This window comes from Frieseomelitta varia, unplaced genomic scaffold (assembly GCF_011392965.1).
Source record: "Frieseomelitta varia isolate USP_RPSP 00005682 unplaced genomic scaffold, Fvar_1.2 scaffold_1004, whole genome shotgun sequence".
Taxonomy (NCBI): domain Eukaryota; kingdom Metazoa; phylum Arthropoda; class Insecta; order Hymenoptera; family Apidae; genus Frieseomelitta; species Frieseomelitta varia.
The window spans coordinates 80,069-104,611 of NW_025108645.1; the positions used below are offsets into that span (position 1 = coordinate 80,069).

Sequence of the window (24,543 nt, forward strand, 5' to 3'; positions counted from 1 at the left end):
AGTCGTGATCGGACGTATTTCGAAAAGAGAACTCGCGAATCGCTTATGCTCGTAACACACGGAAGATAGCTTTTGCGAATCCCCTGTATTTCGAAAAGAGAACTCGCGAATCGCTTATGCTCGTAACACACGGAAGATAGCTTTTGCGAATCCCCTCATCAGTTCATGCGTGCTAATGTAAAATAAGTAACACAACGCGTGGCTCTTTGAGGAAGATCGTTTCGTTCGCTCGTGATCACAGATCAATGAGATGGATCAGTCTGATATCAGTCTGTAGATCGAAACGTTATTGTCGTTTGTCGTTTTGTAACGGGAACAAAGAAACGCATCTGCGTTGGTGGTCGAATACGGTTTTGGATACTTGGTATTTATTTGAAATAAATTTCTGTCAACGCCAAGGTGAAATGGTTGAATCTACTTATTCGAGTTTTAGATTCTTAACACACGAATGAGAAATTAGTAGAGAGACATTTCTGTTACGAGAACTTCAAAAATTTTGTAACAAGTTCATGTAAATAGAGCTTGCATGAACATTTTATCTGTCACTTATGTATTCGTACGTAGAAGTTTTAGTACATGTTTTTAATATCAATAGCAATTTTCAGACCGTGAATTTTTGTTGTTAATTTCTGTTTTTGAAATATACAATGAAATAGGACCGTACATAGAATCATATAATGAAGTAAAAATTTCGAGTACGATACTTTGATTCGTCATTGCGTGTAATTACACTGTGTGCAATATTTCGTGTATCTAAATTTTCCATGAACATAGATATGTATAAAAATGTACAGTATCTCACGATTGCTTAGGGTATTTTCTCGCTTAAAGCGATACATTGTATGTACGAACATAATCTGGACATGTCTTTCGTTGTACATACATTAATATGCAGAAATTGACAGAATCACAAGGGACGAGAATAATCAGAAATTCGTAAGTAAAACGTTAATTAAACAGCTAATTTTAATTACTCACTCCGATTCTTTATCTAATTTATCTAACTGACAATTGTTAGAAATAACTCATTTTCATGATGGTATGCCATAATGTGACATAACAACGGAGCAATAAATTAAAAAGCAATAAATAAAAAAAATCAAAATGTAACTTGTCTAAATACTTAGCTATCTAAACAAAAGCTGTCTCATCAAAAATACTTAGTCGCACGATCTGATTGAGATAAAAATACGAGTACAAATATTCCTCTCTTTCAACGTGTCGCTCGAGTCCTCGTTGGAGGGAAAACGATTGTGCGATTGCGATGCGTGATGGGTTTGGGCTCGCGTTTCGACTCCGGGACCCCGCGACTCTCGAATCGCCCCGAGGAAGAAGCGCGCGGTCAATCGCGTGGGAGTCTCTCGGCGAAAGAATTCCTTTGAGCGATGTCCTTGTTTCGTTCCGGCTCGCGGCCGACGGAACGCTCTTTTGACCTACTGTCTTTCAAATCGGACCCCCCATTCCACCCTCCCCGCGGGTCCCGAACCGTGTTCTCGTCTCGTCTCGTCTCGTCTCGTCTCGTCCCGTCGTGGCTACTTTCGGAACGTGATTCACTCCAATTCTCCCTTTCTTCGTTCCCTTCTCGACCCTCGGAAATCCTTGATACCTACGACTTTTATCCGGAACGAACGCTGTATCGCGCCACTTGGTTCGTTTTAATGAAAGAGGAGAAGATTGAAACACTGGGGTTTCGTCGTTTAAGCGTCGTAAGTTCCGTTTCCACGAAGAGAAAGAACGAAGGGATCGAGAATGACGATCCGTTCCAGCTGGAAGATTCTCAGTAAATAAGTTTCAATCCTTTACTTTACGTTACTACTTAGTAACTATTATCATTCAGTTCTTTTTTAATAATCGCTTTGCTCATTTGGCTCAGTTTTTAGATTAATTCACAAATTTGGTAGAGCGTAACTGGAGCGTATTCGTAGTTGCTAGAGGTGTGCGAAAACCCGAAAATTTCGAGATTCCCGAAGGAATTAGGTTTCCCGAAAATTTTGAGAAACGGTTCTCGAACTACTCTATAATGCTGTATAGTAGCCTGCGAAATATGTAAATACACGGTTTAATTTCTTCTGTCGGTGAAGTGATTGGAAACACGGATTCTAAGAATCGTGTGACCCGATGTAAACGAACGTGTGACTGCGTGCTTAGTACTTGGATGTTATGTACGATGTTGAGCAGTATCGCGGAGAAATTCGGGGAGCTCGGACGTATATTTCAAAATCTGTGTAAATTTAATAAAGATTAAAAATCTTTTAAAAAAAAAATGTCGAGTGATAGTGAGAGTAAAGTTGTGGTAGCAGAAGATATCGTGCAAAGGAAGAAGGTGAAGAGAAGCTCTGTTTGGGAACATTTTCAAGAATGCACACATTGTCACCATGAATTTTAAATTGTAAGTATGCAAATACTACTGGTTTATTACGCATATTTGAAGTATATGCATCCAAACATGAGTACTTGTGCGTAGAAAAGGAACTGAATCGATATAAAATTTGTCGCGTGTACAAAGATTGTTAAACCAAAAGATGAACAGAAGGAATTGCTCGAATGATGGTTCTAGATTTGCGATATAATTGAAAGCGTGAAAAATTATTTAAGCTTGTTCCCAATACTTTCGCAAATCCCAACTCTTTCGGGAATTCCGATTCTTTCGAGAAGTAAATTCCTAGTAAATTCGAGACTCTCGAAATTTTCGTCTAGTAATTATCAATTACGTTATTTTGTAATTTTTTATGCATCAGTTTAACGACACTGGAGCAAGTGTCAAATGTTCTCGTCTAGTAGTTACCAATTACGTTATTTTGTAATTTTTTATGTGTCAGTTTAACGACACTGGAGCAAGTGTCAAATGTTCTCGTCTAGTAGTTACCAATTACGTTATTTTGTAATTTTTTATGTATCAATTTAACGACATTGGAGCAAGTGTCAAATGTTCTCTTCGCGTTGTGATTGTTCCTTAATCCAGAGACAGCGTACTCGTGAACAAAATTGTAATAAAATAAAACAAAATCTCGTCGTTGGCACATCAAACAAGCTTCTCGAAAAGAAGAACAAAGGTTCTTCGTCGAAAGGGAGAAGAGAAAGATGAAATTCGCGATAAAACTGAAACGTCCTCGCAGAAATGGCATCGATAGATTCAACGCTAGCATTCAAGACGTAGAATTTCCATCAAAGTGAAAAAAAAAAATAACAATTCTTTAAAAACTTTAAATCATTTAGATTTCAAGAAACATACTGTTTCGCGTCTATAAAATCCCCCCAAAAAAATTACAAATTGGCCATCTTGGCCGTTTTTATAATTCTAGTGTTCAACAAGAAAACGCAGTCTTTCTTTCGTTCAATTCGTTCCTCTCTTTCTTCGTAGATTTCTGCAAGAAGAGGCGCAAGAATTCCTTTTAGACGAGGGATTGTTTTTCGAGAATTACGATCGGGATAAGCTGGGATAAGATTTTCATAGACACGTTGCAGCGTCGATAAGCACACGCTGCGTGGAAGGTTAGGCGAGTCTATCTGCCCACGTCTATCTGCGACTGGTTCGCGACTGGTTCGCGACGCAGGGCAGGTGAGTTTTACCAGTTAACGGCTGTTGATATTTGCATCGCGTTTCTTTTCCACCACGGGCCGTAATTGCATGTGCCGATCGTTCCTTCCCGTTCTTGCATCTTCTCTCCCTAACGTGAATTTCTCTCTATCTCTATCGTTGGTTCGCGACTCGCACGAACGATCGAACGTGCGTGCTTCTCGATCTGTCGCGCGATCGATCATCGTGGCGAGTTGCGTTCGAATGAGAAGATACGCTATCGGGAGATACCATCTCGCTTCGGACGCTGAGAACTGAGGAGGCTTGATTTCGTTCAATTGAATTTGATTTATTCGTACGGACAGATCGTGCGTACGTCGCGATGAAGAAGACGAAGTAAAGTGGAAAAAGAAATGAGCGAGCGATCGAAGGAAAGAGATGGTAAAATTTAACAGAATGGATACCCAATTTGTTTACGAGAAATAATTGCGATCGCACACTGTGTTAAAGTACAGAGCAAGGGAAAAAACAAATTTATACAATTGACGAAAGAAATAGGAACATTCACACTGATTATGATTGACAGCTGTAAAAGTTAAGGGTGACATGCGAGGGAACTTTTTTTGTACAGCATGTGCAAAAATTGTGAAATTGTAAAATATTTCTGATACTTCGAAGACACGCGTTCTTTCGCAAGGCACGATAACGTTTCAGTACTACAGAACGATATTTTGCAATTATTTTAATTAACATTCCATTGCCATTACATTCAGATGAAGTGCGTCAATTGCTTTTTGACTCTTGAATTTTTATATTTCTTGTGTCGTTATTGGAAATTGCTACAACTTGTGCACTGTGTTCACTTTCACATGCAATGAACTACTTATACAAACAGATCTTGCTAATATATCAATCGTTTTCAAAAACGTGTATCGTCGAAAACCTAGATGCCTCGATAGTTCCTCGATTTATTAATAGATCACACGTTCGTTCTAACCGCGTAAATAAATACTTGAAGAACCTAAAGACCGGTGAGCACCTGGTGAGATATTTTCCATCTTCTAGTCGCGAGCTCACTTACTCATTCAATCGTTCCCGACGTAGAACAGAATATAATACCTCGTACGTCACGCAGGTTATCGCGAAAGAGGTATCGGGCAAGCGTTCAAAAAAACGCATTGTGTCGCGAGTAGCAGAAAGCAGTCAGAAGGAAGAACGGTCGCGAGAGATGCAAGGTCGCGATGGAAAAGCAAATAGAGACGCATCGATGTCTCTCTGTTCTAGTCGTCAAAGGTACGGAAACGGAGATAGATAAGTAGAGTGAGAGGGGAGGAGGGGATAAAACAACGTGTAGAGCCGAGCGAGTGTTGGTAGGTGCGCAAAGCTGACTAACGTAGCAGCTGACCGCCTTTTCCGAGTGAACTTTCACATTCTGATCGCGCGAGAGCTCTGCCTCTGTCTCGAAGGTCGTTTCTCCTCGGTCGAAGCGGAACGCGAGCGCGTTGCCCCGCGGTTTTTCACCGTGAGAAGCAGATGCGCCGACGATTCAGACCGGCAATCGCCGAAATTTTGTTCGAAAAAAATAAAAAAAAAAAAAAAACGCGCAGTGTGATCGAGACGAATTGGTAGTCAAATTTTAAAAAGAGATAATTTGAAAAATTTAAACGATACAAGTGTTGTATTAACAAACAATTGTAAGTATCGGGCACGGAAGTTTAAGTATCTTTGAATGCGAGCGTGAAGTTTAGTCTTTGGACACGAACGTTTAAAATTCAAATGAAAATAATGCGCTCTTTGAAATTGAAGGTTTCAAAATTTGATCAGTTTTTCATTGCAAGACTCAAGGCTCCGCCATCTTACGATTCTCTTTTTGAGGCAAATCGTTGTCATTACATTATTTCGTTATGAGATACTCGTAAGTACTACACGTTATGAGATTATTTCGAAAGTACCGAGATATTATAATTTATCTAACGTCCTTTTATCGTTATTTATTATTCAATTGAAATTTCAAAAGGTTAAAGTTTCTCTTGCAAAACCGTGAGACTGTAACAAGGGGTTAATTTCCTATATTCGATTCATTTTCTAATAAAAGTTACTCCTGTTACAATAATAATTATGTAATTTCCCAATACAAAAATTCTCTTGATACAAAATAGACTTGAACACATAAATTTCGAGTTTAGAGAGAAGTATAATAATACTATAATAATTGCAATTTCCTCGTACGACAATTCTTCTTTAAATATCTGAACAGATAAATTTCGAGTTCGTAGTACCGTGAGGGAAATACATTGATGTCACAATAATAATTACTTCGATAATAATTTCTTAATAAAAAGAAATTCTTATTTAAAAACCTGAATGTCGAGTTTAGAGAGAAATACAATAATATTATAATAATAATTACACAATTTCCTCGTACGACAATTCTTCTTTAAAAACCTGAACAGATAAATTTCGAGTTTAGAGAGAAATACAATAATAATTACACAGTTTCTTCGTACGACAATTCTTCTTTAAAAACCTGAACAGATAAATTAAACCTGAACAGTTTATAGTACCGCGACGAAAATACATTGATGTCACAATAATAACTACTTCCATAACAATTTCTTAATAAAAAGAAATTCTTATTTAAAAACTCTAATGTCAAGTTTAGAGAGAAATAATATTACAATAATAATTACACAATTTCCTCGTACAATTCTTCTTTAAAGATCTGAACAGATAAATTTCGAGTTTATAGTATCGCGAGGGAAATACATTGACGTCACAATAATAACTACTTCCATAACAATTTCTTAATAAAAAGAAATTCTTATTTAAAAACTCGAATGTCGAGTTTAGAGAGAAATACAATAATATTACAATAATAATTACACAATTTCCTCGTACGACAATTCTTCTTTAAAGACCTGAACAGATAAATTTCGAGTTTATAGTATCGCGAGGGAAATACATTGATAGTCACAATATTTATAATTACTTCCATAACAATTTCTTAATAAAAAAGAAAGAATTCTTATTTAAATACCCGAATGGATAAATTTCGAGCGATTGCCGATATCAGTAAGATTATTTTTTCCACCCATGGACGTGGACGTGGCTCGCGATTTTTCCTCGTGAGAAGGAAACTTCTGGTTTGCGAACGAAGATAGGTGGCCGTCGAAAGTTCCCTTGGAGGAACGCCTCGTCCGGGATGGAAACCCGAGTCGAAACGGGAGAATAAAAGTTGTTGGCGCAACAGGAAGGCCAAGACAGGGGAGAGGGGACGCACGAGGCGCGCGAGCCGAAAGGAAAATTTCTCTGGATGTCGAGAGCAGGGGGAGGGGATGGGGACGAACAAAGGGTTATGCGGCGCAACCGTGTGGACCTTGCACCGTTCTGAATATGCATAACAAGCCCGAGTTCCGATCGCAATCCCCCACGAATGGTGTCAGGTACTCTTGACCCGGCGACAGTTTTGTCATGGTAATGCGCCTACTTTGTATTTTAATGCACGGAAAGAGATTATGCGGGTAAATACGGCCAGGCGAACGGTTCGGTTCGGCCTCTCGGTAATGTCGCCGCGAGCCGGTCGTTTTCCCCGCCGATTTTCGTTTCGTTTCGTTTCGTTGTGCCGCGAAAAAATTCGACGAACGAGCGTGACTCTCGATAATTCGGGCAATTTCTTCACCGCTCGAGAGTGCTTCAAACGATCGAAAGTAGAAAGGGCATTTGGCATTTGAATCGATTTGAATACGCACATGTTCGTAGGAAATCGCCAAGATCGGTTATAATGATTTTACATTACGTTAAATTAAGAATGCATTCGTCTTTAAATGTATTCAGGCCTCGAGAACGGAGGCAAGCAATTCCGTTATTCTTGATCGTTGTGTTTTATGCTGTGGAATCACCATGAGTTTGTACCTTAACTCACAGTCCACTGTGTATTTGTCTGTATTATAAATATATTTTAATAGGTTGAAGTAGCGACGAAATCGGTAAAATACTTGTCACTTTAATTTAGTCATCCTAAGGCTTGCCTTGTTACACATTTCATAGAATGTTTATTAAACACTGTAACGTGTTATACTTGTCGAACCTCTGGCAAGCAAATTATTACTGCAGTATTTGTTGTAATGATTGCTCTGATACAGAGAATATCTAGAAATGTAAGTTTGGGAATTGTTTTATAATTTGTTAATGTTGTTCAATGTCGAAGAAATGAAATTCCAAGTTTCACGGAAATTGCAATTTGCTTCTCCTTTCAAATCGGTACCATAATTCGCGCCACGAGCGCCTACGTGGCATTAGCGTCGATATTATAAGACAAGGGGTTAACGAAGCTCGCACGCGACCAAACGGAACAGATAGGTGGGTACAACGAAGCTTCGGGATAAAAATTCCAGCCTCGATCGAGAGAGGCAAACACCGAGCCGGTGGTTAACCGTAGATCCCCCCCCCCCCAAGTCTAGCTATGGTTTACAGGCAGTCCGTTATCGCGGCTGGTTGTTCTCCCTGTTGCAAAGATTATCGAGCAGCCACGAGGCTGCGTGAAAAGCTGCTTCGTCGTGGAAAAATCACGCGAACGACGGCGTTTATCAAACTTCGTCGATAGCAAGCGAACCGACGGCCGATCTTCGAGTTTCGGTGGCTCCCCAGGGACTCTCTCCTATGGCTTTATGTCCCCCCCCCCCTCTTCTCCCCCCTCGACGGTTATCGAGAGAAGAAGGAATCTCCCTCCGCGTCGTGCGCGGAGGATCAAGAATCGACCGTCAGTCGGATTACTAATCATTTCCCGGGTCCGAGAAACTTCGCTAATTGATTAAAGTCACGATCCTGACCCTGCCGTAATATCGGCAATCTCTTCTCCCCGGCGCGCACTGGGGAGAAAGGTAGACAAGTCGTGGATAGGGACAGGGAGAAAAGTAGCGAGAGAGAGAGAGAGAGAGAGAGAGAGATGGGAATAGAGAGAAAGAGCACAACGACGAAGCGCAACGACGAAAAAGAAAACGCCAGGAGATAAAAGAGTAGACTTTGCACACACTCCCTCTCTCTCTCTCTCTCTCTCTCTCTCTCTCTCTTTCTTTCGGTTTGTCTCTCCTCTTCGTACTCTCCTCCGCGGTATGTCGGCTTCGCGTAATTTTTTCTCCATCTCGCTTCGTCCCGAGCCCTCTCTCGCATTCTCGTCGCCCCTTTCCACCATCTCGTCCATTTTGGCTTGCCCCGGAACGCGTTCCGTTCGAGCAGCCCGGCCATCCGCCTTCGTCGTCCACCCATTGTTGCATCGTTCCACCCCGGCAAGGGAAACAATGTCTAATTTCAGTTAATGCGGCTATAATGGCCATCGTCGTTGCATCGGCATGCCGCGCGCCGCGGCATGCCCCGACGCTTGAGAGATAAGTGAAATCCACCTTGGCACACACAGGCCTCTCTCTTTCTCTCTCTTGCTCTATACCATCGGCGTACGGTATCTCTTCCTACCTACGCGCCAGTCGTTCGCCAGATATATCGGCCTCTATCGGGAATTTCCTAACAACACCGATTCACCAGCGATCGCCGCGCGCAATTACCCGCGTCGTTTAATCGATCGTCCGATCGACGATCCTGCACTCTCGCGACTCGCGGACATTTCCGGGGTCCGTGGTTTCCTTCAGCGTCGACTCTGCATCGATAGAAATTTCACGCGAATCCTCGAAATGAGACAATTGCTTGTTCGTCAATTGGTAGAAACGCGAATTCTTGGGACTTGCTAATGAACAAACGGAAATAAAATGCAAAAGTGTCTGCCAAGGGATGAAATATCGAAATTTCTGATTGACAATAGTGAAAAACAAATATTTTGCTGGAGAGAAATAATTACGAAGATATCGTAATTTGCTAAGCAAAGGTAGTGTCGAGAGACGTTGAAAAATCGTGAACGAAATCTGGCAATGTCCTCTTTACGAGTCTCAAAGATCCAACCTATATCAACTAGTAGCTTAAAACTGTTTTTACCAACCACCGTGTCTGTTTTGCTTGCCGAGACCAACATTGAAGCGTGTGCATGTATCCTATCGTTTTTTAAAAACATGTGACATAAACGTATAAATAACCCATTAGCATTTAAGGTTAGCATATAAGGCATTAATGGTTAAGCACATTTACCTCACTGTACAGCGAATAAATCTCATCTGAGATTTGAAAGCTTAATAAAAAAAAAATCTTGGGAGTAATATCTTGCTAACTAGAGAACGTTAAGAGACGATAAGTGATAAAAATCGTGTACGAAATCTTGGAAGTATCTCGAAACGGATAAATATCCCGCTGGTAGAAATTATCGCGAAAGAATCGTGTTCGTTTAGAATCCTAGTAAATCGCAAGGATAACGTTAAGAAACGACCACGATTTCACTCTTTATTCACGCACGCTTAAATGTTGTAAATCCTCGTTCGACGGGGAACAGTTTCCTACAACGAAAAAAAAAAAAAGACTCTCATGTGTCGATTAATTCGAGTTGTAAACATGGCGAATGATTGTAATCGCGGAGGTGACGACGATTTTCAAGTTTCTGGGTTAGCCGAAAATGTTTACCGCGCCGCGGTGAACATCAGATACATAACTAACTAAAGGGATTTTTCTCTAAGTATCATTGTTTCGACTGGGTGAATCATCATATTCCTGTCGAAGCAACAATAACGCTTCACCATCTCACTCTTAAATGTAATTAATTTCCTTTGGACAATATATCATTGACTCGGAGGAAACTTGGAAACGTAACAAATTTCAACGACATTTCGACGAGGAAAATATCGCGTGAAAGTGTAAAAGAACGCGTGTTTCTCCGTCGTGAACATCAGTATAAACATGCCTGACACGCGCGCCCGTAGGAACGTCCTTACGTCAAGGAAGCAAGCAGACACGCGCGACATAGAGGATGGATTTTCATGGCCCTCGCGAGACCGTGGACGAAGGAAACGGGCAGACAGTTTTCACTAAACGTGCCTTCTCCTCGGCCAGTCGCAATTAAGGGTTAATTAAATTGAGCGGCTTCCTAGATTTCTGTAATCATCGCGGACAGTATCTGCGGGGTAATCTTGAGCGCATCCTGTCTGCCTCGGGGGCCCCACGGAAGGAAAGGGGCCCCCGAGGTAAGGTCATGCACCCCGCTGACCTCGGACCACCGACTCGCCCCCTCCCGCCCCGGCCAACCTCCCCCCTCCTCCTCTCCCCACGAACTCTTCTAGCCCCCTACCTTGCGCGTCTTGCCACGCCGTTGCCCTCTCTCTCTTTCTCTTTTTCTCTCCTTTCCTCTCCTCTCCTCTCCTCTTCTTTCTTCTCTCCTCTCCTCGCCGCATCGCGCCAAAGCTAAAGGCTCGCTAGCTCGCTTCGCTGCTCGAAACAGCCTCTGCCGCGCGCGGACTTTTTGCCTTCGACGCTTCTTCTTCTTCTTCTTCTTTCGATTCTTTCGATTCTTTCTTTCTCCTCTCGCGCTTTCTTCGTGTCTGTGTTCATGGCTTCGTTGACAAAGTTTGTCGATTATCGTTGACTCTTCTTTCCGCGACGAAGACCATGGCATTAGTAGCTCGACTCTCTTTCTTTCGCCGAGAGTGCTCCGTTTTCCTTCCGCCTCCGTGCTTTCTCGCTCGTTTAATCTCAACTGTGTTTCGGTTTCGTTTTTTTTTTTTTCTTGATTTTCGATTCTGCAATACGTAATCGCGCGAACGAGCTTGCTCTTTAACATCGACGTCGGTCTTTGACGATGTTCTTCGATTTTCGCTATCGATGCTTCAATAATATTAGTAATGTTGGCAATAATTAATAATATTAGTAATATTAGTAACATTGCCGATTATTTTCTACAAGATGGCTCGGTAGCTTTCCTTTAATCACGAATGCCCCGTTTCTTTTCAATCATCGTCCCTCCTCGATTGTTTAATCTCCATGTTCTCCGTCATAATCGTTCACGTTTCTTCAATTTTCGACTCGCTATCGATCCATCGCTAACATTTCGACAACACGGACTTTCTTTCCTGTAGGCAATTACATTGCCCTGCTTTCTGTCTTATTGTACCATTATTGCGCAAAAGACCGATCACACGACGACAAGTTTTTGTCGGTCGAGACATGGCTTTATACGTCCGCCCTCCTTGAGTCTCAAAGTCTTATCAATGATGGTAGTAATTAACCTAATTATCGTCAACAAAACTCTTGTACGAGCTTTCTTCCTGTCGCGTGCTTTTTGTCCAATGCCTCCTAGCCTCGTTTAACTTTCAAGTATATAAGTTTGTCCTCGTTTTTCTAATTTTCGGCTCGCTATCGATTCATCATCGCCGATAATCAACCTAATTATCCGTCGACAAACTCTCGGACAAGCTTTCTCTATCGCACGCTTCTTATCCCGCATCGTTTCTTCTCGGCCCCCATTTCGACTTCCAGAAGTATCAGCTATCATACACACATTCACCCTCATCTTTATCCAAACTCTCAGCAGGCACTCTGACATTTTTCCAATTCCCGACTCGCCATCGACGCGGCCATCCTCGACAACTCTCGCAACGGACAAACATACTCTCTTTTTTTTGTTTTTTTTTTTTTTTCACGTCTCGGCAACTCTATTCTCTGCCCCCTTTGTCCCGCATCGTTCGCCACGAGTGCCCCGTTTCCTCCTCGGCCACCGTTCCTCCTTGCTCGTTTAACCTCTTACGTTCTTTCTTTCTTTCTTCTCTCTCTCTCTCTCTCTCTCTCTCTCTCTCTCTCTCTCTTTCTCGCTCTTCTCTCTGCTCTCTGCGCGGAATCAAGAGGCAAAAGAATGGCGCATCGGGGAGTGGGCAAGACGGTTGCGTGCCCCGCGAGCGAAATAGCGAACGTCGTTTCGAATTATTATCAAAAGCCGAGGCATCATTCTGGATAATGAGCGGACGTTACCGCGACAGGGCAGAAAACTCGGGTCGCCGTTTCGTGGGAAAAACACGGCCAACGCTCACTCTCGCGGCCACCTACCCGCGACAACAACCACGTTACCGCGATCATGGTTCAAGGCTTCGGGCCGAGTCATTCGGTGTTTAAAGACTGTTATGTACCGATATCGGTTCGAGGATGTAACACGTTTGCCCCGTGGCTAGGTCAGAGAACACCCCCTTCGCGAAAACTCGACATGCGACGAGCGACTTTTGTTGTCAATGGCTCTGGTAGGATCTATGGGTTTCAATCTGCATTTGATTTGTACTTTTAGTATATTTTTGACCGTGGATTTCGAAACTCGATGCTGCAGAAATCATGTCAGTCGTTTGGAACTTGCATCGTCAACTTCTTCGTATATTCAAGGAATTTTTCATTATCCGCGAAATAAATAAATAAATAAATAATGATATTTACAGAGTTTTGTGCACTTGTGAGACGCTCGAGAGCACAAAAATGTGTAGAATAGTTCAATTATTTAAATCGTCAATGGTTCGACAACTCTTTTGTATATCAAAGAATATTTTATTCTCCGTTATTAAATGAATAAATAAGAATAGTAATATACAAACGAGTAAGAAAATATTTGTTTTTAATAATTGTAATATTTAGTAGGTACAATAACATTCCAGGATTCTTTTTTTTTTATTTTATATATATTTTTGTATATCTCTTTATTTATTATTATATTCTTTATTTTTGTTACAAAATAGTTCTTGAACTATTCGAGCCAAGTTGTGGACATCGCGATGATTAATATTCCCTGTTACAAAGCATTTATGTGATAAATACGCTGTACGATTTTTCATTTTTCTTTTTTTTTCTTCTTTCATACACATTTATCCAATTCAGCGTTGTCATTATCAACCATTATCAAAATAGAAGCTTCACACTTTAAAATATAATCAAGTACAATCGTTATGTGATCTTTTTTTCTCACTTCCTTTCTTTTTTTTTTTTTTTTTTTTTTCGTACACACATGTGTCCAAATCAGCGACGTCAGATCGTTCGCAATGATAAGTCATTCGTCTGGATCGTTCTCGGTGTTAGGAAACCATTATCAAAGTGGAAAGCTTCACGCTTTCAAACTTGATAACCAAGGTGCTTGGGAGCTTTTCGTTATGTGATCTTTTCCATGTGAAATTACATCGGTTCAGATTGCCGGCAATTTTCCATTACCCCATTTGGTTGGCTATTACAGTTATGATTCTTCACCGTGCACAATATATCCTAGGATCGGCGAGTTTCCTCGGACCGTGCTCCCTGACCGTTCGTGTCGACGACCGTTTCGCTCACGTACGTCTCGAACAAGGTCAGATGGTATCTACCTCCTCGGCGAGAGGAACCGGGATCGCGCGAAACGCCGTGGAACACGAGGAAACGTGGGATAATCGTTTGCCCCGAATTACACTCGAAGGCTCGGAGATCCACTTTGCACTCGATGCGTTTGCCGAGGTGTCGCGATGTCGCGTTTGAGCGTAACTGGTGATGGAACGAACGAGAGAGAAGAGAAGGAAAGAACGAGAGAGAGAACGATGAATCCTCGGACCAGAAATAAGTACACCTGGTTCGTCCACGTCGGTGACCAGTTCGTGCGTGCTCTAACAAGGTCAGATGTTATCGCCGCATAAACGGACAAGTTCGAGAGAAGAAGAAGAAGGAATCTCGGAAAGGGAAAGGCGTGGGAACCTTTCCGGGGTTTTCGCGATCGTTCGCGGTGCGCCGCGGTGATCGAGCGATTCGTGCGATCTTGATCTACGTGTTTCTGCTCGGCTAGGGAAAGGGATTTTCTATAAGCGTGCTACGTACGCCGGAGAATTTCCGACTGCATTCTGGAGAACGATTTTTCTCTTGTTTTTTTTTTCCTTCGGCGGTTAAAATTTGAGTGTCACGGTAATAATACAAATTTGCTGTATGGAAAATCGCAGAAATTGTTTTAAAAAGTTATCACACTTTAAAGTATTATTAAAAAGTAATATATAATATATAATTATATATAATATACGGTATAATTATATAATGATAAATTAAAAGACATTGAATTCTTATCTAATTTACTTTAAAAATAAATACAAGTAGACGTGCAATAGCGTTGAAAATAAGTCGAGTTCAAAGGGTTAAAAACTTTGGTGTCCTTAAAAATTCTTTTTCGATTAATAACGTATAACGTAATCATGTGATTATGTAATTATTGATAACATATAGTATGTTAAGTGTAATCGTATAGTATGTAAAGTGTAGTCGTATAATACAATTACAATATGAATTTTTTTTTATTACTTCCGTACTTGGGGAGACGGTGTATATTTATATAATAATTTCGCGAAGAGAGGAATCGGATGAATTGCATACAGTTCGTTGCAAACAAGTTATCTCTCTCAACAACGTGGTCCTTCGTTTTACACATTATACGACACTCGATACAACCACATGACACATGCTCCCCCTTCATTAGTGATCCCTTGCTCGTAGTTTCAAGTGGCTAATTCAAAAATGGAATTCCACGTGCGAGTGTTTCACAAATTCGTGAAATTGCGACTTGTTCCGCGCGATCGGACGAAAGCTCGAGGACGAAGAAAGGAGATGAAAAGAGAAGAAGAGGCGGGAGTTTCAAAAAAAAAAGAAAACACAGGATAGCGTGGAACGTCGCGTCGACGAAAGTGGTCGTCGAGAACGTGCCGGCGCGCGAAAGAAAGAAAGAAAGGTGGGTAGGGGACGAAGGAGATCGGTATCGACGCGCTGCCCGAAAGCAGAAGGCGAGGAACTCGAGCGCGACCGTATCGAGAACGCGGTCCTGATATAAATACGCGCACTTGTGCCGCGTTAGAGACCGACACAAAGTTCCAAGGATGCTCGAGCGCGTTCGCACCCGCTCGCTGCTGCTCGTTCTCGAGGTGCCGCTCGAGAATCCCTCGGGCACAAATAAATAGAAACGTTTCCGCCTCGTTGAACTTTGATCTTAGGATACGACGACGAGCGCGCGACTCCGCAGCCCGCCTGCTCTATTTTAACACTTTCACGGCGGACGTCACATACACGTGTGTACGTGCTTGATTTTGAGTCACCAAAAAATGTTAACACAAATAAATAAATTAATTAATAATAATTGACAAAAGTATTAATATAAATAAGTGACGAATGAAATAAATGGATTTATGCAATCTTGCTTCTGTCCAAACAGAAATTAATATTATATCATTTTATAATTATAGAAATTAATTTATATTGTATTGAATTAATTTATGTTATATTATTTTTATTTATGTTATTTTAATATAAATTATATTGTTTTATATTTGTATGTTTATTTTTATTTATATTATATTAATATAAATTATATTATTTTATATTTATATGTTTATTTTTATTTATATTATATTAATATAAATTATATTATTTTATATTTACATATTTATTCTTATTTATATTATATTATTATTTAATTTATATTATATTAACTTCGACGAGAACAGCCGTCTTATCTTCTAAGCAGTTCCAACGAAAGTTGTGTCGATCAGGGTTCGACTGTCACAGTACATTAACAAAATTATGATACTACAGTAACAAAAGTTACACGATTATTTGTAACACGTATATAGAAACAATGTTGCTCGCACGTGACTGTCATTTCAAATATCCCGCCGCGAAAGTGTCGAATGGAATTCGCTTCGGATGGAATTCCCTCGATCGGCCCGCGAATGATCGAGGAGGGTAGCCGATCGGGGGATCGATCGATCGGGTACGTACCTTCCCGGCGCATGCCCATCTTCAGGCACTTTTTCAATCGGCAGAACTGGCACTGATTCCTATGGTGTTGGTCGATGGGACAGTTTCTATTTCCTCGACACGAGTAGGTTAGGTTTCTCCTGACGCTCCTCTTGAAGAAGCTCTTGCATCCTGAAAAGAGAAAATAAAATCTTCTATATTTTTTTCTGTGTGTGTGAGTGTGTTTTTTGTTTTCATTCGTGTCACACGCATTGTGACGAGCAATCCGAAAGATTTGAGAATTTCTCTTTCTTTCTCAATTTATATCTAATTTGATTTATTTGTCATCATTGGGGTAAAATTTCTGACGTAAAATATACAATATACAAATATAAAAGGAAGGGGAAGTATCTGTTAGAATTTAAAAGTGCATTCGTCGAAAGTCAGTCGATTATTTTCGAGGGTGTCGTTCAACCCTCGGATGCGCTTGATATTTTTCATTTATTTATACCCTTTGATAAATCTTTTGAAATGGAAAATATCAATTGTTACGAAGAAAAGTAATATAAACAAAATAATAAAAGAAGGACGCACATGAGTTAATTATGATTCGTGTGATCTACTTGGGATCGTTGAATCACTTCATTTTAATACTCCGAGGATTAAATGATCGAACGTGCATGGAAATTGTTGATTGAATCTTAAATTATAATAATTATAATAGTAATAATAAGCTATAAAATTAAAGGACAAACTATTGCTCGGTCGCTTGACAGGTGAAGAAAATCGCGAGATAAGCGACTATGATCTTGTCGGCGAAGTTACAAAATTTAAATCACCAATTTTTCGTTTCACTCTCGTTATGTTGCTCAATGGGCCGACTCGTACCCAGTAATTATGGCTAGCGATGTGTATAACACGAGTCTTTTGCAACCTCAAAACCCGAGTTTTTAACGTTACGACTAACTCGAAGCTTTAAAAAGTTCTCTCTAGCTCTCGAAATTCCCAAGGTTGATTCTGTATGCAATTAGTGTCATCAATGATAGTCTGTGATTCTGTTGACAATCATCACTGTATCATACTGACTTTAATTTTTACTGAGACTTGAATTTTTCTAGATTCTGCCGCTCGGGGCTTATTTCAACAACGCTAATTATGATCGACGACGAGCAACGAGACCAGAACGAAAAAAAGAAGAAGAAGAAGAAGAAGAGAACACCGAAACACGCGAAGATTACGCGACGTTTTAAAAAAATCACGTCGATTATTTCTCAGTGATTCTCGTTCGGGGAATCGTGCGCGGACTCGGAGGTGTAACGTCGAAGCTCGTTGATCGAATCACCAACCCTTTAACCTGTTTAGCGTACGCCCGACTGCGGCCCCTGTCCATCTGTCACGCGGCGGCACCTCTACACGCTGCTCGTTAAATCGAATCGCGTTCGCCCGTGTCATCGGCCTCCCTTCCCCTCGATGTTCCTCGACTACCGGCTGGCTATCTTCTTTTCCTTCTTTCCCGCGCCGGGAAAGTTATCGGGATTTCTCGTCAAATGACTTTTCCCGTTTTTGTTTCGCGGTAGGCACGCAAATGAAACAAGAATTGAACAGAATTATGCGAACTCCTTCAAACAGACTGGAAAATATATGGGGTTTCTTTATTTTCCTTCTTTTTCTCTTTCTTCTCTGATAATAATAAGTGGGAAATAAGCGCTCGTGTCTCGTTAATTTTCGTAGACCAAAATAATAATATTAAATTTAATTTAAAATAATAATGATAACAATAATTCAAAAATTAAAATAATAGGAATATATTTTTCACTTCTAAATATCGATCGTGTTAACACCATCAATTCGAACGTCCGAAATAAGCAGTGGGATTCGTAATTAAATTAATAAAAAAATAATAATGTTAAATTTAATTTAAAATAATAATAATAATAATAATTCGAAAATAAAAATAATAGGAATATTCTCACTTCCAAATACGATCGTGTTACCATCAATTCGAACGTCCGAAATAAGCAGTGGGATTCGTAATTAAATTAATAAAAAAATAATAATGTTAAATTTAATTTAAAATAATAATAATAATAATAATAATAATTCCAAAATAAAAATAATAGGAATATTCTCACTTCCAAATACGATCGTGTTACCATCAATTCGAACGTCTTAAATAAGCAGTGGGATTCGTAATTAAATTGACTTTTGGTCTCCTGCTATCTAATTAAGATTCATTCCAAGAAACAGATGTGCATTGTCGTTAATCGTTAACAAATAAATAAATGAACAAGCTTCTTTCACTTCCACGCGAATTTCTCGGCGAATTGTAATTTTTCTTTTTGTATCGCGAGTTGTATTCCCAACTTCGCCACGAGACGTTCGATCGTCGATACGAGCCAAGAGACGGAGGAGAAAACGATAGGAAACGGGGAATTTGGGTGAATGGCGCGAACGAGCGAACGCGGGTGGACGTGCGGCGAGTACTTGAAAGCAATCAAGAGGCAATTCATATCGTGGCAATAAAGCGTTCTCTGTATGAAAACGGCTGGACCGCGCGATAAAGAGGGTTACCCCTGTTGTAGACGATTCTCATCGGCGATCGCCTGCCCGATCTACGATTTACTCGCGCTTTGAAATTAGCTTGGCCGACCTTATCTTCACGCGGGAAGAAAAGACACGTCCTCCTCCCCTCCCCCTCCCTCCCCCATGTTTTAGATGGAACGACCGCGCTTGAGATCGGCTCCGACCGTGACCTCGAAACGGTTCCCCGAGATCGATAACGTGCTCGTGGTTCTGGGTTCGCAACCTTTTTTTTTTTTTGGTTTAAATAAACGGGACAAGTCCTTTTCGCGCAATATTTGTTTATTCAGAACAGTGTCGCGTGAGAATTTGTATATTCAGTTAGAACGTGTGCGGATATGGTAATTGACCTATTGTTTTAAACGACAGAGATGATAGAAAGAGCAAGACTGCAGTGCTCGACTTCGAAAATTTTTGATCGTAAGAAGATAAAGATTTGATTAATCTGACAAAGAAGTTTGAGAGGGAATTGAACGTTGCCAAGAATTTAATAGATTCCGGAAAGAGAATGACTTTAAAATTTAAATACGTAAGAAGTATTCTTTGCACTTCGTAGCCTTGCTTTCATAAAATTCGTTTTATTTTAACGTGGCACTGTGTGCTGTACGAATAAAAATCCGCAATCTAATTATCACGGTACAATTGTAAATGTTCAAGAAATCAAATTCAGAAAATTACTATTTAATTAATTAGATAATTTGACAGGTCTAAATATAAAGTATACTAAAAATACAATTTTATTGTGTGATACGACAAATGTTCCTAGAGACTAGGTATTTTTTTCCGTAAAAATTCCGCAGGAACAGGCATTTCATTAAGTTCGAATAGAACAAAGTGTTTTTCAATCCTTATCTATATGTACAGACATCGTTAAGATATAAAATATATATTTGCAACAATATTTGTTATATACATTATTATTATATTATATAAATATAAATATTATTATTATATACATTATTATTATATTATATAAATATAAATATATTATTATTATATATATTATATAAATATGTATAAATACGTTTTATATTATCAGATAATTGTAAAGTAGCAAACAGTGCGTACACAAATCATTTGAAGGCAGAAACAAATGAAAAATTCTAAAACCACGTGTGGAAGCTGTCCAAAGAGAGCAAAGAGTTTGACCCTTGAAACTGACGATGGAAATCATTTCTTTTTTTGTCAGGCTATGTCGGTAATCGGGCGATTACAATCACCGGGGCAGAAAAATAAATGTCACGCGATGAAACACTTCAAAGTGTTCTGATCGAGATGACGCAAATTTACCGAAGCGTATTAACAAGAAAATTAATTAGCCAGGCATTGACATCTATTTGCAAAACCGGTTCTGCAACTTCACTTTGCGTTTAGAAAGCTTCGCGACGCGGGCAAGACATTTTTAGAGAGCTAAGATCGGCACTCGCGATCCAACGTTCGCGCTACTTTGTCGAAAGAAACGTTTCGAAAATGTGGCAAGAGACAATTCGAGTGACATAGCAGAACTCAAATATATAGCATTTGTACGGATTGTCGTTTATTTAAACGACATCTGCGTTAATTCGATAAACAAGTTAAATTTTCGTTTAATTAAATGAACTCTTGCTGACTTGAACTTGAACTCCTGGACAGCTCGAGTCTAATTATATATGAACGAAAGGTCACTGTAGTTCGTTCAACGAGGCAACCAGATCTCTGAACAGGACATCCACGTGCTAAAACGCATAACGGAGGCAACAGGTTCGACTGATGCTTATCGTCATGCTAACGTTACGTTATTCGTTTGTGTCAGCGACTTATATTTCGTCAGTTCGTAGAATATATAAAAAATCGTATTATGGTATATAAGAACTAAAACTACGCCTCTGTTCTCTGTTCTCTGTTCCATTCGAATGTCACCACGTGCATACGTTTATAGCTGGTGCCTCGATTCGGTGAACGAACTACAGTAGAAGAGAGAATCAATGGACTTCTGTCTTCTATTATGTGAACTTCAATTATATAAACTATTATCTCTGGCAGAAAGTTTTCGATCAAACGCAAGGCACGTATTGAAATACGTATTGAAATTTTACTAATCACTAATTTTACGTTTCCGTATATTTCAAACAAACGCAACAATGTTTCGTACTTAAAATTTCAATGTTTCTAACTACTTTCAAACATTTATGTTCTTTTTTTTTTTTTTTTTTTGCTAGCAATAGTATTTGTTCCCTGACAAAATCGTATAAATGGAGCTCTTCTGCTTTCTCAGAGATTTTTCTAAAGAGCTCATGCTACTTTATTTCATTCATTGACTCTAAAAATACAAGATCACGTCTGACTAACTCTTCGTAGGAAAACTGAGTCGTTCATGTTCGTGTCTTTTTTTTTTTTTTTTTTTACTTTTCCAAGCTTTCAAGAATCAACCTTGAGTTGGTTAATTAAGCTTTTGCTGTGTCGTATAATCAGTTTCTGATTATCAAGTCGTTAAAACGTTTCTCAGGAAGAATAAAAATTTACTTCGAAGAAGTATGTACTATACAATGAAATTTCATTTAGGGTATAAACGATCTAGTTTGTTGAAATGAATCGTGATTGAAAGATTAGACTTTGACGTGTTATTTGACAGTATTACTTAACGTTGAATCGACGTTTTCTTAAATTTGGTGCTAGTAAGAAACATAATTGTCATACAAATTGTCGATTGAAAGAAAGAGAAAAAGAGATGATGCTATTACGAGCATTTTTCATCATATAATAAAACATAGAGAGTGTTCCGAGGTTTGGTATTCAGTGTGTTCTACAAATAAAAATAAATGCTTTGACAGAAATAAGCTTGACGAACACTGCGTTAATATGAACGATTTCAACGATGGATCAGGCAAGAAGAACCAATTCTCTAGTCTCCTACAGTTATCAGACTCATGCACCCTCAAGTTTCTACTTATAGAGAAACATATGTTATCTTTGAAAGTAAAAATTTACAATACAGAAGTTTATTTACTATTTGCAGAGTATACAGTGGTACTTCGAATTGATAAAGCAACGCACACAAAGATGTACAACTTTATTGACGAAGAAAATAAACTTTGGAACATCCTGTATAACGGAGTGGGTGCAAAATAGCTGGAAATTAGTGATTTAAACACGTACATAATACGCACAACATTTCGAGAGCGACGACGCGACGTTCTTATCGAATGGAGATATTTCAATGAAAAAAAGCAGCTCGGCTACTTCGGCAAAAAAACGTCGATTAGATTATTCGTTTCGCGGATAAACGAAAACACGACGTGCTCGCGACGAGCGTGCAGAGTTATCGCGAAACAGGATTTTCCATGCGCTTGTCAACAAAAAATATTTTCCACTGTGTTCCGTAGAACCTTGAGATATCTCGCGTTAATTGAACGAAAGGAGATATGTAAATCGAATCCTGAATTGGCGAATTCGTTACGGGGGATACACGAAGATGATGCAATAATTATAAAATAACGGCGAATGACTAACTTAACTCTTGAATATATATCGCCATAAATTTGGAATGTTGTTACTATAATTTTAAACAAAAAACAGTTATTATAATTCTACGTTGTTGCTATAATTAGTAACTGTCTATCAGTTATTATAGTTCTAACAGTTATAGTTCTACGTTGTTACTATAATTTTAAACAAAAAAACAGTTATTATAATTTTAAATAGAAAAACGAGTTGGAAAAATTTATTTATGTATTTAAAGGTTAGATAACAAGTAAAATATCCTACAATAGTTTTGCTTTCACAATACTGTTTTTTTTTTTTCTTTTTTACCAAGAGGAAGATACTTTTCGCCGAGAATACTATAAATACTCAAACATTCCTGAAAATTTTGAAAAACCTTTCTCGCGATTGGAATTACTGTGGATTGAAAACTGAAGTCTTCTCTGTATGTATAATCTTCTAAAAACTTGACGTGTGATTCTTTTTCTTAAATTTTCTTAAATTTTGAATATCAGCTTTACGCGACGATCAAGCAAGCCTAATATACAAAATTACGACAAGAGAAAACTGCGTCAAGTTTTAAGAGATTTAGAGTTACTGTGAATTGAAGACTGAAGCCTTCTCTTCTACAATTTTCCAACGCCGTTTTATTAAATTTTGAATATCAGACTCAAAATTCAAAAAAGAAACTCGAGTTTTACCAGAAAATATGTACGTCAAATTTTAAGAGATCTAGAAAATATACACGTCAAATTTTAAGAGATCTGGAAAATATACACGTCAAATTTTAAGAGATCTAGAAAATATACACGTCAAATTTTAAGAGATCTAGAAAATATACACGTCAAATTTTAAGAGACCTAGAAAATATACACGTCGAATTTTAAGAGATCTAGAAAATATACACGTCAAATTTTAAGAGATCTAGAAAATATGCACGTCAAATTTTAAGAAATCTAGAAAATATACACGTCAAATTTTAAGAGATCTAGAAAATATACACGTCAAATTTTAAGAGATCTGGAAAATATACACGTCAAATTTTAAGAGATCTAGAAAATATACACGTCAAATTTTAAGAGATCTAGAAAATATACACGTCAAATTTTAAGAGACCTAGAAAATATACACGTCGAATTTTAAGAGATCTAGAAAATATACACGTCAAATTTTAAGAGATCTAGAAAATATGCACGTCAAATTTTAAGAAATCTAGAAAATATACACGTCAAATTTTAAGAGATCTAGAAAATATACACGTCAAATTTTAAGAGATCTGGAAAATATACACGTCAAATTTTAAGAGATCTAGAAAATATACACGTCAAATTTTAAGAGATCTAGAAAATATACACGTCAAATTTTAAGAGATCTAGAAAATATACACGTCGAATTTTAAGAGATCTAGAAAATATACACGTCAAATTTTAAGAAATCTAGAAAATATGCACGTCAAATTTTAAGAGATCTAGAAAATATACACGTCAAATTTTAAGAGATCAGGAAAATATACACGTCAAATTTTAAGAGATCTAGAAAATATGCACGTCAAATTTTAAAATTTAAGAGATCTAGAAAATATACACGTTAAATTTTAAGAGATCTAGAAAATATACACGTCAAATTTTAAGAGATCTAGAAAATATACACGTCAAATTTTAAGATATCTAGAAAATATGCACGTCAAATTTTAAGAAATCTAGAAAATATACACGTCAAATTTTAAGAGATCTAGAGCCACTCCAATCTTCAAAATCGCGATAAGACTCAGCCTCTCGTTCTTAAAAATATCTCGCGAAAATTTCTCCCCAAAAAAAATCGACAATTTATAACGAACGTTTCAGCGAGCAGCCGCCACGTTTCCCCAACTGCAAACCAACGATCACGATCACGATCACGTCCGAGTTACCGATGTCGAAGTCTATTGCCCGCGTCCGTCGTCTTTGTCGCGGCCCGTAATCATTGTCGTCGACGACGTTGCGAAAGAGACGGTTGGGGTCGCCGGTAACTACAAATTGCATCGTTACACGCAAATTACGCGATTACGGTGCGCGAGTCAACCACCGAGAGACGGGTGCACGTGCGCGTCGCGAGAGAAAAGGGTGAAACTGAGCAGGCCCTCGGAAAGGGAGGCGGGCGAACAAAAGGGGGCGGGGGAGGAGGAGAGAGAGACAGAGAGACACGGAAGACGAAAACGAGGATAAGAGAGAAAGGGGGGAGAAAACAGTTGAAACAACTACTGTTTATACTTTCAGATTGTAGCTCGCAGCGGGCTCTCGAGAGCTCAAATTGCTCGCGTCATTGAATTTTCATTGCTCGCGACTGGTTTCGCTGCCATTTCGCTCCGTGCACAAGTC

General features: G+C 39.0%; 1 protein-coding gene across 2 annotated transcripts in view; it reads right to left on the reverse strand.

Annotated features, from left to right (window-relative positions):
- LOC122529298 (steroid receptor seven-up, isoforms B/C-like) overlaps positions 1 to 24,543 on the reverse strand; it is a 75,865-nt gene that overhangs the window by 29,037 nt on the left and 22,285 nt on the right. For both annotated transcript variants that reach the window (XM_043655411.1, XM_043655326.1), the window contains exon 2: positions 16,190 to 16,339. In XM_043655411.1, coding sequence (XP_043511346.1) covers positions 16,190 to 16,339 — 150 coding nt within the window. The remainder of the gene's footprint in view (positions 1 to 16,189; positions 16,340 to 24,543) is intronic.